Source organism: Mesoplodon mirus, assembly GCF_964341445.2.
Source record: "Mesoplodon mirus genome assembly, chromosome: 6".
NCBI lineage: Eukaryota > Metazoa > Chordata > Mammalia > Artiodactyla > Ziphiidae > Mesoplodon > Mesoplodon mirus.
The window spans coordinates 29,932,179-29,946,637 of record NC_138982.1 but is presented as its reverse complement, the minus strand read 5'-3'; the positions used below and the strand labels follow the sequence as shown (position 1 = coordinate 29,946,637).

Here is a 14,459-nt window from a genome sequence, read left to right as displayed (position 1 = left end):
TCTAGCTCCAATAACGATGAATCTCTAATTATTATGGGGGCCACAAACTATGCGTTTGCCTCACTTATGTCACTTAGCGTTTGCAAATTAATGAAAGAAGAATCTTTTCTACCCGGCACACACAATGTGTTTTTTCTACAGAAAGGGAAAAGTGGGGCCCATCCCCCAACCGGGGGTGGCATAGGAGGGGCACCAAAGGACGAAAGGGGTCCTCACAGGGTGTATGGAGGTCCAACTGCCGTTCAGAGGAAAGCGACGTCCAGCAGCAGCCACGCTCAGAGGAGCGAGCGGGTAAAACAATCACTGTCCAAACAAGAAAAGCACCACTGCCAATCCCAACACTTACGTCCAGAACCGTCCACTGTTCCACTACAATAGCATCGTAGCCTTGCATGGTTCTGCTATCTTCTGTGGAAACTGCTTCAAAGATGAATACTCCATCTGTCAAGCCGTGTAAGGAATCTGTGGAAAAAGAAAAGGCGGGGCGGGTTGGAGGGAGGTTGCTGTAAACCGTCTGTGGCAGAAGCCTTACAAGCAGCAAAGATGTTCACTGCATTCATTAATAATCCCAATCAGAACATCTTTTCAGCATGTTAATTAAAGAAGGCATACACAGCCATAGAGTCTAGCCCCATCAGAATGAATGAGACTAATTTACCTCGCCGTTTTGAATAATATCCTTGATTTTATGAGCCCAAATTTCATTGTTAGCAATCACCATTTGATTTCACGTGTTTACCTTCCTTTTCATGCTCCAACGTCAGGATGCACTGGGGAGAACTTATTCGGGGGAAATGCAGTCATTTAGAGAGAGTTTTTAGGAGAAAACTATATTGAGGTGAGAGAAATTATTCTGAAGTGGGGAGAGATGCAACGCAGAGCTCTGGGCTTGCAGACACAGTCCAGATGCGCCGATTCCTCGACATTTGTGTGACGTGGGTGCAGTACATGGGACACTTCACGCAGCTCTTGTCAGGAGGTGAAATTTGGGGGAAGGGAGAATTTTTCAAAATGATTTACCATTGAAAATGTTTCCCTGGGCACTGCTATAGTTAATGGTAAAGTTCCGAGTTCCGTATAATTCAACAAACCTACATCAAACATAGCATGATTCAGAACTGTCTCAGGCAATGAGGGTGTCAAGAAAAACACAACAGGGTCCTTGCCCCTGAAGAAGACTTTCAAGGAGGCACTTTTTAAATTAATGGTTCCTAAGTACCCTAGATTCACTTAGATGAGGGGCTGTGGAAACAGAGGAATGGACTCAGAAGCAGGCGGTTTGGGCCCATGCTCTATCGGAAAAGGGATCTGACCCTTCGAGGGGTTTGGTTTCTTGTCTGTGAAAGGGGGTTGTAGACAGAGGATTCCTCCGGGTCAGTATTCTACAAATCACTGCTCAGTCCCACTGTTCTGGACTGAACTCTGTCCCCACCCCCCACCCCCGATTCATATGTTGAAACTCTAACCTCCAAAGTGGGTACATTTGGAAATAGATCCTTCCCAGGGGTAATTAAGGTTCAATGAGGTCATAAGGGTAGGCCCTAGTCCAACAGGACTGATGTCCTTACAAGAAGAGGAAGAGACACCAGAGCACCACCCACCCCAACCCCCTAACCTTGCACAGAGGAAAGCCCATAGGAGGACACAGAGAAGGTGGCCATCTGCAAGTCAGGGAAGGAGGCCTCACCAGAAACCGAATTTGCCAACTCCCTGATCATGGACGTCCAGCCTCCTGATCTATGAGAAAATAAATGTCTATTGTTCAAGCCAACCGGTCTGTGGTGTTTTGTTATGGCAACAGACATAAAAATATGTTTAGTGATATAAAGGCCAATTCACACAATAATGTGATCTTTTCTTCATCAGGAAGGAAAGGGAGACAAACACAGAAAGCCCCCTGAGTCACACTGGAGTTCAGGAACTGCCAGCACTTTCCAGAAGTCACAGAAAGACAGACAGATGGAAACATATAGCAACCTTCAGCTTCCGTCTTCCAACAGACCTCACAAGCACAGTCAAAAAGCCGTCAGAATGAGAAAATTATTTGCAACAACAAAAATAAGTAATAAATAAATGGCTATGCCTAACACTCTTTATTGTATGTAAAAAGTTTCCAGGACTTCCCTGGTGGCGCAGGGGTTAAGAATCCGACTGCCAATGCAGGGGACATGAGTTCGAGCCCTGGTCTGGGAGGATCCCACATGCCGCGGAGCAACTAAGCCCGTGCAACACAACTACTGAGCCTGTGCTCTAGAGCCCAAGAGTCACAACTACTGAGCCCACATGCCACAACTACTGAGCCCACATGCCACAACTACTGAAGCCCGCGCGCCTAGAGCCTGTGCTCAACAGCAAGAGAAGCCACCTCAATGAGAAGCCACGCACCACAACGAAGAGTAGCCCCCGCTCGCTGCAACTAGAGAAAGCCTGTGCGCAGCAACGAAGACCCAACATAGCCATAAATAAATAAGTAAGTAAGTTAATTAATTAATTAATTAATTAATTTTAAAAAAAAAAGCTTCCAGGGCTGAAGGGAATTTTAACTGCACAACCTTTCCAGAGAACAACTTAACAATGTCTCAAAAGACAGAAACACAAAAGTCCATCCTCTTTGACTCAGAAACCCTACCTCTTTCAGTCTATTCTGAGCACCCATTATGTGCCAGGCACTCTTGTGATCACTGGTGACAAATGAAGACCCCGCCCCCATGGAGCTTCCCCTGCCCTGCAGGGGGAGAAAACATAATGTCCCAGGGGATAAATGCTATGAGAATATAAAGTGGGCTGGGGCGGGGCAGGGTGTTGCATGGAGGTAGAGGCAATGGCACGGCTGTTTCTGAAAGAAGTGCTCAGGGTAGGTATCCCCCCCCTTTGAGTAGAGATGAACTAACTGCAAGCCAGGCATATGGATCTGTGGGGTTTGAGGGTTCAAGGTAGAGGGCACAGCTTGACTAGAAATGCAGAGTGAATGAGGGGCCACCAAGGACCAGACAAGCAGCAGAATCATGAGAAGAAATTCAAGACTGAGACAATGGTGGGGAGATAAGCCAACCAGGGGCTTATCCATGTGACTCGCTTGGCCAGTAGGATGTTAGTGGGTGTGACGCAAGCAGGGGCTTGCAAAGCACTGGCGTGGTTGAACTTGACCTCACATCTGTGCCACCACTTTGAGAGCACATGCCCCAGCTAGTCTGTTGGAACAGAGCTGCCCTGGTGGAGCTTAGCCTAGATCAGCTGATCCACAGACCTGAGAGTGGGCCCAGCTGCCTCAAAGAAGCTGCTCCAGGCAACCTACAAATATGAGACAATAGATTATTACTGTTTTAAGCCAATGAGCTCTGGAGTGGTTTGTTACACAGCATCATCCTGGCAATATCTGACTGTTACAGCGTCCAATTGAAACTTAAGAAATCTGAGACCAGTGTACTTCACTTAGCCTGGGGAATATTCCTGATTATTCCAGAATGATAGAGGGGCCTGACCAACTCAACAAACCACAGCTCTGAGGGGAATTCCTGGAGCACAGCAGCCTCATCCTGATATTCTTTCTACCGGGCAAGACAATACTCCATTTCAAATAAGATCCCTGTGGGTTAATCAATACTATGCTCCATTTTTGTATTTGTTTCCTATACCGAGAGTCTGTTACCAATCAGCCTTAACAAGAGTGCTAAGCTTGCCTCTCTCATCTGCTCTGCTAAAAAGTTCCCCCCAAGTGTTTGCTCTATGTCCTCCTAAAAGACATTTGACTAAGGTGACCAAGGAAGGACAGAACTGCTCTCTGGCTGAACCACATTTAAATATTTTAGGCTCCAGGACAAGCACGGACCATAATCCAGCTCACTTATCAAGTTCCGGGTAACACAGGTCCAGCTGGAGCCCCTGCCACTGTAGGGATGCCCTACGGAACCCCTTTGAATAAAGCTTTCCCAAGTCCTGACCTGGGGATGCTTGGGACCAGAAGATACTCACTGATCCTTCAGTAGCATATGACCACAGCACAAGGCTTCTACAAAAATATGTTATACCCAATTTCCAAAGTTTCTACCTACAGATCTCCTTACTGGTAAGCCTCCAAGCCCTTTAAATGCTCCTACCACATGCTCTAGTATTAGAGCGTTCAGCACGATATAGACAGAGTTGAGGTCCACCTGGGGAAGGAGACAGTGCAGCCCATCCAACTTTCTTTCCTACCCCTTGCCTGGCATCCCCTCCTTCACTCCAAGTCACAAGTCTGGGAGGAGGGCTGTGTGGTCCAGGCTTGGGGGCATGAAGCAGGAACACACCAGGTCCTTATTTACCATCCTCCTCGTTCAGTCCTGCCTGCAGCGTCTCAGCCCGCTGCTCTGCTCTTCCGAACCCAGAGCGCTGATTCACCCACTTAACTACACAGCAAGTTCAGAATGGCTGTCAAAATTCAGTCATCTGTAACAGCAAAAAAGTCAGTGAACCACAGACAGCAGACAGCTGGGCTTTTAAAGAGCCCCTTGTTTTGACGGCCTCATCCACCACCCGTCTCTTCATCACCTTCCTCGTTCAGCCTCGCTGTAGCGTGCTCCGAGCTGGTATAAATAGGTCTCTCTCAGAGTGCAGCTCCCCACGCAAAAAGGTTAAATCATCCTCCATCTATGGAAAACATTCCATTATCACTGCATTTTTTAGTAAAGTAAAGATGCTTCCCTACTGTGCACAGAAAGCTATTTGCCCTGGCATTGTATAAATATTTGATGCCGGTCTTTTGGCAAAAGGACACCTTAATTTTCCAAGCTTATGCTTTTACAAGAAGGATGTGAGAAAAGGAGATTTGCCCTATTATCCCAAGAGGTAAATTCTATGAGAAAACTGCTCTTCCCCTGAAGCCTCTGGGACACGAAGACTCCATCTAGCAAGTACCCTTCAGGCTCACCCTAGGTGCCGGTCCTCTCCCAAGTCCAAGGTGAAATGCACGCGCCATCGACATAGGGGTCGATGCATGTGGTCTACTAGAAAATGTTACTGTTCTCCTTTTAACAAGCTAGGATGGTTTAAATGCCCACACTGGGGTCACTGGCATAACAGATGTCCTTGGCCCCCTGAAACCCCTTTTCCCCACCAGCATGGCACTCACGGCACCACCTTGGTTCCAGGAGTGGCCTGTACCAACTGCATAGCCATAATCGCCCGTGTTATAGGGACACGCAGCCGCACTCAACCAATCGGACAATGGTGTGTGCAGCTCCCCCATCACCCCACAGCTAATCTGCTGACATTATCAAGAGTGGAGCAGGCCTGCTGCTTCTCTTGCTTCTGCAGCCCTCACTTCTGTTCTCGGCCAGCCTGCCTGCCTTCCTGCAGTCCCTGTTTGAAGCGGTGAATAAGTTAGTTAGGGGCAGCCTGCAACTTCAGTGTCATTTATCAGACCAGATGACCAGATGGGGAGGAAACACCCTGATTCTGTGCTTGCCAGCTAGGAGGCCCTCTGCCAGGCACATTCATGGCTTCTAATTGAATGCCTCCCCCCGCCGCAAGTTCTGCAAGGTTATCATTCCCTCTAAGTGGTGAGAAGATGGAAGCAAGCTATAGGCGTGAAAACCATTTGTCCACATTCAAGCGCCTACAAGGGCCTATCTCGACCTGAAATGTAGTTTGTGTGACTCCAAAGCCTATGCTCTTTCAACAGGTGACAGATATTTTATTTTGCTACCACGAGGATGTGCCAGGGGCTGTGCTCCAGCCGGGGGATGAGCAGCCTAGGCGCCCAGCCTCATGGAGCAGGCGTGCTCTGACCACTAGACTGCTCTGCCTGTCCTCGTGTTCTGTGTGCATCTCAGTGGGGCTGCAGTGAGATGGCCTTACGGCTTCTGTTTGGGGCCAAATCCATGCAGAGGCCATGCCTTCCTGCATGGGGCAAAGAAAGAACAAAAATATGTGTGTAAATGGATAAGCTGTATCTATCAACACAAGGGACAGCATACAGCAGCGAGAAAAAATGATCTGCAGTGACGTGTAAAAATGTGGATGAATCTCACAAAGAGAAGCCAAACAGAAAGAAGCCAAACGCAAGGGCAGACTCCACCCACATAAAGTTCACGCCCCACCTGTGACGCTTCCAGTCAGGACCGTGGTCGCCCTGGGGGAGAGGCATTGTGAGGCCGTGAGTGGGACTCTGATGGAGCTGGGATGCCCTGTTTCTTGATCTGGTGCTGGTTACACGGGTGTGCTCGCCTTGTGAAAACCCACTGAGCTGGACCCTTAGGATCTGTCTTGGTTTCTGTACGTGTGCTATACTGCAAGAAAAAATGTACTTAAAAGATGTGCCATGGATAGAGGAGAAAATGCATTTCATGGTGTAAGTGAAACGTACCCCTTATGTTATTCAGCGGCTCCTCTGAAATAGAAGCTACGCCTGCGACCACTAGGCCAACATGCCTGGAGCCTGCGGTCAGACAAGGCAGTGGCCATGAACTTCCTGCAACCCCATCCTCCCTTGCTCCCCCAGTCTGCAGGGGCCTGGTGATGCACACCCCAATGCCAGCTTCCCCCAGCACTACGCATTACTGAGCAGCATCCGGAAACCTTTATTGGTCGCCTCCTGTATACAGTGCACGGTGGACAGACACCAGGACACTAAGAAGCATAGGAAGCAGGCCCTGCCCAAGGGCCTGCAAACATGTCTGCCTAAAATGTGTCCCTACATGTATTTTATTTAAAATACATACATGTTTTTTACCTATGTATTTTGCAAATACAAGGTAATCTGGTTTATGCCAGGCATCAAAAATGCGGTCTAAATACCAAATGTTATTTGGACTGACGTGAAGCTGGGGCATCAGAGAGAGTCTTAAGGAAAACCTAATCTTTAAAGAGGTAGGAAGGGAAGGACTTCTAGGTACAACGTGTCTCCTGATGTGACACAGCTCGTCAAACACAACAGCATCTGGAATGTATCCTAGACCTAAGGGCTTAATTTATCAAGGCCTTAGAGCTAAATTCCAGTTTATAGGAAACAGAGGCTGGAGAAACAAGATAAATTTATGAGGCACTGGCCGGACAAATCCAGAGCGCAGGGCATTCTAAGAGGCTAGGTTTATTTCAAGCAGTCAAGGTCATGAAGAACGACTCTTCCAGGTAAAGGAGCAGTAGGGACGTGGTCACCGTATGCAGTGTCTGTTGCTGGACTGAATTCTGGTTTGCGCTACTTGCTGCAAAGGACATTTTGGAAACAGTGGAAGACCTGTGAACATGGGCCGAGTAGAGATGATGCTGCCAGAGGCGGAAGGACTGCCCGGCTAGGAGAGGGTGAAGGTGGGGCGAGGGGAGGGGGAAGGCCAGGGGGCAGGGAGAGGGAGGGGGAGGGCTAGGACAGGGCCAAGGGCAAGGCCAAGGGCAGAGCAAGGTGGGGAAAGGAGGGGAGGGCAAAGGGTAGACCAAGCGGGATGCAGAGCAAGGACGGGGCCAGGGGGACAAGGCGGGTGAGAGCAGGGCAAGGACAGCTGGTGGTGGCCAGTGATGGCGGCAGGGACTCTGCAGGCCTGGAAGCCCTTGGTGGGAAAACAAGCTTCAGAAGGTGGGCAGCCAGCTCCACCTCGCCCTTACCCCAGACTCCTGGTACCCACCCGAGCCCTCAGCGGCAGCCAGCTCAGCAGAGGGTCTCCCTGCCCGGCCTTTCCCACCCTTGGGAAGCATAGATTCTGGCCTTCATCTCACTGGCTGCAGTGTTTCCGTGCATCCATCCATCCTGCTGTTTGAGCATCCCCTGGGCTCATCCACGCTGCTGGCTGCCACCAGGTCCTGCTACTTCCCTTAGGGTGACTTTCAGCTCTCCCCTCCACAGGGGCCCAGCCGGGGGCCTCAACCTCTTTTCAAACCTCAAACCTCTTTTCTCTCCTCGAGTCCCTTTTCCCCACCCACACCCTTCTTTCTTCCAACCACTTTCTTGCCACTTAGCAGCTGGGCACCGTGGCAATGACTTCAGTGCTCTGTGTCTCGGTCTCCACAGACGTAACGACAGTACCCACCCCACTCAGCCATGGGGATCAGATGAGTTGCTGTGTGAGCTGCTTGGCCGAGGACCAGCGCACAGGAGCCGCTAGGGGTGTGTTACCATCATTCTGCTGCCCTATCACCTATGCCTGAAGTCTACCAGACCCCAAGGCCACAGCCTCCCCAGCCCAGGACACCTGGGCATTCTCAGGAGGGACGCCCAGGAGGCCACGAGCAGAAGCCCAACTCGAGGATGGTACAAGCCTTTCCATGTCCTGGGAGGTAAAGACTCGAAAACAGAAGATGGAGTCTTCACTGGATTCTTCGGGCTAAACATCACCTCGTTTATGGGACAAAGCTCTCATGCATTTTATGACCCTGTGGAAAATATTCTGAAGCACAAATGTCTAGTTAAGAAGACTGATGCTTTTTCAGATGGCAAACAGCTTAAAGATGTGCTCCTACCTCTGCCAGGTTTATTTGTAAGGACACTAATTATCCTACTAGAAATGGGTTCTTTTTATAATGATGATTAGCTTGCTTTTTTTTTTTTAAATTCTGGTTAAAGAACATATGCATGTTTCCTCCCTGGCCAACAGAAAGCCTGGGCTTTCCTAGAGCAGAAACGCGCTAACCCAGTAAGCCCTTCTCCCAGGTCACACGCTGCCTCCTATCAGAAACGTCAGGGTGAAATCGCGTTTGAATTTTGAGTGGGTTCAGACGCATTTTGTTCTGAGAATTTTGCAGCCGTCACCGGGACAGGGATGTGCAGCCACGGTGCAGCCCGACGTGTGGGCAGCCCTGCTGTGGAGACGTCACAGGCTCAGCACAGGCTGCTCGGCTGCACTTGCCAGGGAAAATTTCATGTTCTGTCTTCAAGGCAGGAAGGCTGGATTTCATGCAGCTAAAGCCAAGGGAGGATATAACAGCATTTCCAACACTCTAGTCAAATCTGAAGCAAGACTGTATACCTTATCTGTGTTTTTGGACTCAAGGTTGGAGATCGGGGCTGGGGGAGGGCTGGAGGTGGTAACGGAGCCTTGGTTGCCAAAGGCAGAATGGCTAGACAGACAACGAACGGCAGCGTGAACTTTCAAGTTCAAGGTGTCCTCTCTTGGGGCTCAGCTTGCCTCTGACACGCGCAGGCAAGAGAGAAAACTTCCCCTTTGAAACCCCAGTTCTCCCAAGGTGGGGACATGACCCGTGGCTGCCTTGGTGGCTGCCACGTCCAGCGCCTCCTTACCTATCTTTAAGATGTTAGTGCAACTAACATCAGTTTCCCAGGGAGATATGCACAGTCACGGGGAGCCCCTCTGGGCCCAAGAGGAGATAAAAGGGGCTGTTGTTGCCAAACCCGAAGACGAAGACGGGCAACGGGGTGTCCCTGCAGGAAGCAGGGGGTGGAGGGTTCCTCCCTGGCCCCCCCTAATGCTAATGACGAGGGCTGTAAACATCTGGCCCTAGCACACACCCTGGTGTTGGACGGTGCATCTTCAATAGGCCGGGACGACCCCTGGCTTCCAGGAACTCTGCAGGCACCAAGGGAAGGCCTCCTGGAGCAGAGGGAGTTTACTGATCTTGCCGCCAGGGAATGGAACTGACTCGTGCTTAGTTGTATTAATGAAAATATACTCTAGAACTGCACTGTCCAATACACTAGCTATGAGCTACACGTGGCTATTGACATTTAAATTAATGAAAATTAAATAAAATAAAAATTAAGTTCCTCAGTCATACGTACCACATCTCCAGTGGTCAGCGGCCACCAATGGCTGGTGGCTACCATACTGGACAGCACACATACAGAACAGCCCCGTCGACACAGCGAGTTCTACTAGACCGCCCGTCACCTTTCTTATGTCCTTCACCCACCCACAAATAGTCGTGGCCCACGATACCGTACAATGCCTGCTGCTACTATATGAACATACTAACATTAGATATTGCTACTAAGATAGGGACAAGGGACCTGCACTGTACAGTGTTCTAAGGTTTTGGATGATTGCATGTATGTACATTCAGAATTAAGACTGATGTCTCTTCCAAGGATGCTTGTTAGCATCTCAAGGGTCGCAAGTAATATAGCATCCAAACTGTTCCTGACGCTGCTAATTTTTAGAGAGAAAACTGCTCAACAACCAAGACGCAGGGCTGTCAGTGCCCCCTGCCACGTTTTGCTGGGATCATCGGATTTGGTGTTACTTTACGTTTCACTTACTTCGGGATCCTGCAGCCCTCAGCATCCACACATGCTGGCAGGTTGGCCCTACTCCCCAAATTGTCTCCCGATTTCGACGCCCCTAGCAACTCAACTTGCCTTCGTGTTAACTTGAAAACGCTTTCTTTGCCTGTGACACGTCTCCCCACTGGGCAAACTTTCTCTCTGCCTTATCTAAGCTGACACCAAGAGTGCTACTCATGCAGCAACCCCCAGAGAGAACCCATTACTGGCAGGGCCACTGGGTGCCGAGAGACCCAGGAGCAGCGTGTATCCCCATGGAGCTTACAGGAACCAATGCACTTCTCTGCAGTTAATTCCAAGGGGCTGCTACTGTTGCTTCAAACTGTAATGGTGTCTACAAACAATTCGTACTTTTGCAGCGGCATGACCCTAGGGGGTAATTAACAAACCCTGGGAAAACCTTTTGAAAAGGTTTTAAAAGCAACCTAGATCGAGGTCACCATCAATGAAACAGAATTGTTCCCGCTTCTCTGTCATGTTAGAATAGACCTGGCTGACTCCTGCAGGGGTTGACATAACATGGGTGGTGCGCTTTATGGAAGATTCCTCTAGATGTGTTCATCAGAAATCAAACACAGCATGCTGATCCGCCGCAGAGCTTTCTGAATAGGGCAGGCTCTGAAGACGGGCTGAGAGGACAAGAGTTAAGCAGCAGAGTTCAGAAGGGCCCCCCGAGGGGTGGGCTGTGCCTTCCCTACCGTTGACCAAGCCGAGGGAGAAGACCGAGTTCACCAGGACGCCGCCCTTCCGGAAGTGGTCGCTCATGTGCTCCAGCCAGTTGGCATCCAAACTGCTCACCGTCTGGCCATTCCTGGAGACCCGGAGGGGAATGGTGACGGGATAGTATTGCCGGCACTTCTGATGGCTCTTCGGTTTGTTGAAAAGGGCGAAAATCTCCATTTCTGTTGGGATTTGTAAAGAGAGTAGGGAGAGAAGAGGTCACATGGTGACATACTGCCTCACTGGGCCTGACGGGATCTCTCAGGAGCCTGAAGAAACGATATCAAAGGCCAAAGTTCTGTTAGGTTTTGCACTGTTACTTAATAATAAAACCCGATTCCAGGGACTTCCCTGGCGGTCCAGTGGTTAAGACTCCATGCTTCCACTGCAGGGGGTGCGGGTTTGACCCCTGGCCGGGGAACTAAGATCCCACGTGCCACGTGGTGCGGCCAAAATCAATTTCTTTTAATTTAAAACAACAACAACAAAAAAAAACCCAATTCTAAGCAGTATGTTAGGGTGGCTTAAAAGTGACATGGACCTCAAAGGTTGAGTCTTAAGGTGACTGCCAACAAAAAAGTGGCACTTGCCATCTGCCTCTACAAGGATGAGGTCACTAGCCACTGCAGCCACCGACCTCAACACACCCTGAAAGGCATTCAGGGTGGAGATCAGGAAGGAGGCCCTCTGCGCTCTGAGAAAAACTGGCAGATCAAGCTCTTAGACAGTCAGATATTTTCAGGAGAAGACATTATGAGCCCAATTCTTGCATCTCCTGGTATCTAGAAAAGCACTAAAATCATTAACAGTGACACCTGCTCTCGTGACTAGCAGCCAGCCTCTGCCAACACGTGTGCTCCACCGCACGTGACCCCTTCACTAAAATCATGTCTAACACTGTCCTTCTCCCCACCTCTCTGGAGCAGTTTCTCAGAACTACCTGAAACGCTGTCTCCCAGGCTAGAATCCTCATTTAGCCCCAAATAAAACTAACTAGCAAGTCTCATGTTGCAGGACTTAGGTTTTGAATCTGGCATATGATGAATAGCTGTTAGCTGGGATTCATTTGTACAGTTAGGTGTTTGAGCAAAGGACATAGTAGACATTTCTAGAAATTCATACGAAGGTGTGTTTTAGAAGAAAAAGCAGACATAGTTTGGGGCGAGAGCTGGTCTTAAAAAAACAAGTAAATGCACAGAGGCACAGAAAGACAAAAATACTGCTGTAATTCCTGGAACCTTGTACATCCCTGAACTGACTATTTATAAACTGCAGTGGTGTTTCCTGGGGCCAGACCCATAATACTTAATCAAGTACATCAAAAATACATCATTGATATGTAAAAATAAATATGTTCCAGTAAATGCAGGTTCCTGCCTGGAGTGGTAGGTCGCTCAAACAGCCAAGCAGGCCCTGAGACTGAGGCTCTGCTTCCCGTGCCTTCATTTATAGCTAAGTTCTTTAAAAATCAATACTCACTACACCCCACAGCTGACCCTCGCCTCCTGTGACACACGCTACTGGCCGTGAGTGAGCAGTGTCAGCCTCCGGAAGCAAACACCTGGAATTTCAATCGAAGTCTGGAGGTCTATTTTTGCATTACTCATTTAGTCAAGCAATCAGAGCTCACCCAGCTTAAAAAGCTTTGCTTACACGGGCTAGTCAGGAATATGCTTTGGTTTCCAAAAATATCTACTTGGATAATAAGAAAGTCCCCACCCTTCTTCCAAAGAAATATTTTAAAGGTCATAAACAATGGTTGACATTAGCAAAAAGGACAAAGGACATCCACGCTCCTTGCAGGAGATACCTCGCCTAGACTCACATTCTGGGACACTGCATCCCATATTTCAGTATTTCACAATTTTTCCAGTATCCGAGTACATTACTTTTTTTTTTTTTTTTTTTTTTGAGGTATGCGGGCCTCTCACTGCTGTGGCCTCTCCCGTTGCGGAGCACAGGCTCCGGACGCGCAGGCTCAGCGGCCATGGCTCACGGGCCCAGCCACTCCGCGGCATGTGGGATATTCCTGGACCGGGGCACGAACCTGCGTCCCCTGAATCGGCAGGCGGACTCTCAACCACTGCGCCACCAGGGAAGCCCAGTACATTACTTTTTAAAATGGACTCACTCTGCTTTATCTAAATAAGTGCACTTAAACAGGAAACTCTGCTTCACGACTATAAGGGAAACCACTACCATTTGCAGTAAACAGGAGCGAATGATGAGGCACGTTCACACCAAAAATGTCCATCCACGTAGCACCTCAAATTATCTCACAGGGCAACTGTATTCTGGGACCAAAGGAAGGCTTTCCACAGCCCCAACTGAGCAAGCACCAGCAGAGACCTCCGGGGAGCAACGCTGGGCCACAGACTTTGTCGTCAGCAACGGTGAAGCCGACAGGGAGGCCATTTCAAGCTATCCATGGGGTAGAGCCAGTTAGGAAGGAGAGGTCCCCATCTTCACAAACGGCCACCTGGATCTTCAACAACCACCGCTGGCCCGTTCATCATCCCCAGCCCAAATTACCTTTCTGGGTCCGCTTACCTGACTCAGGAAGCCAACTACAATCCAGCCAGGAAGTGCTTTCGCAGGAGAAATTAGGTCTTGGTATACGGAGCTAGCAATCCCTAGACTATTTCGTGACTTTCAGATACACACTTTAGGAATGGAGTCGTGCAGACAGCACAGAAGGTTTGTAAAGGAGGGAAATCAAGCAATGGATTAGAGCTGGGGGGTGAGACAGGAAGTGATTGGGTGTTTTCCAGTCCAAGGTGCCAGTGATTCAAATAAGACCTGCAGCTACTAAAGGCAAGAGGGTAAGTCATGCTTTAGCGAGTCCTTGACTTCATTTCAATTTCTTCAAAAGCAGACCCTGTAAGCTTTTGGGTGCAAGTCGTTCATTTGGGAAGTAATCCCAGGAAACAGAGAGAGAGAGCAGGGACGAGAAACAGAGAAGAGCTGAAAGCCAAGGAAGGCTGCATTGATGAAGCGGGTCACTGTCACGGCACCTGGGGACCTGACACACCATATACGCACACCCCATATTGCTCTATGAGGGGCAAGGAAGCCGGGCATCTGTCCTCAGGGATGGAGGCCACTCCTGAGGCATTAATTCCCTGGGACATCTGCCCATTCCAGAGAACACCTGCAGGCAGAGGCTAGGAAAGCTGTCCTCAGGTGACCCCAAGGTGGGCCAGAGCACCAGTCCCCAGGGTCTGCTATGGTCAAGCCCAAATGCATACGAATGATCAACAAAAAGAAAAAGAAATCACAGCCTCTGCACGGGAGGATGAGCGGGGAACTGAGAAGTGGCCCAAGTCCAAAAATACATGACAGCACTTGATCACACAGAAGGATCCCCAGTCACACGGCAAGACAAAACCACAGCTTTCCCACACGCGTGATGAAACAGAACGAGGGAAGGCAGAAGCAGCAGCAGCATGCTTGGGGGCAGGGCAGGGAGACAAAGGTGGATGGTGGGGTGCCGACAGCGCCCCCTGCTTTCCGTCTGGATCCTCCCTAGGGAGGA

The 14,459-nt window shown here is 49.5% G+C and overlaps 1 protein-coding gene across 2 annotated transcripts in view; it reads right to left on the bottom strand.

Moving 5' to 3' along the window:
* The window catches only part of RFTN1 (raftlin, lipid raft linker 1), a 199,975-nt gene that overhangs the window by 44,328 nt on the left and 141,188 nt on the right, over window positions 1–14,459 (bottom strand). For both annotated transcript variants that reach the window (XM_082625135.1, XM_082625136.1), the window contains 2 exons: window positions 10,903–11,106; window positions 347–462 (listed from right to left, as the gene is read on the bottom strand). In XM_082625135.1, coding sequence (XP_082481261.1) covers window positions 347–462; window positions 10,903–11,106 — 320 coding nt within the window. The remainder of the gene's footprint in view (window positions 1–346; window positions 463–10,902; window positions 11,107–14,459) is intronic.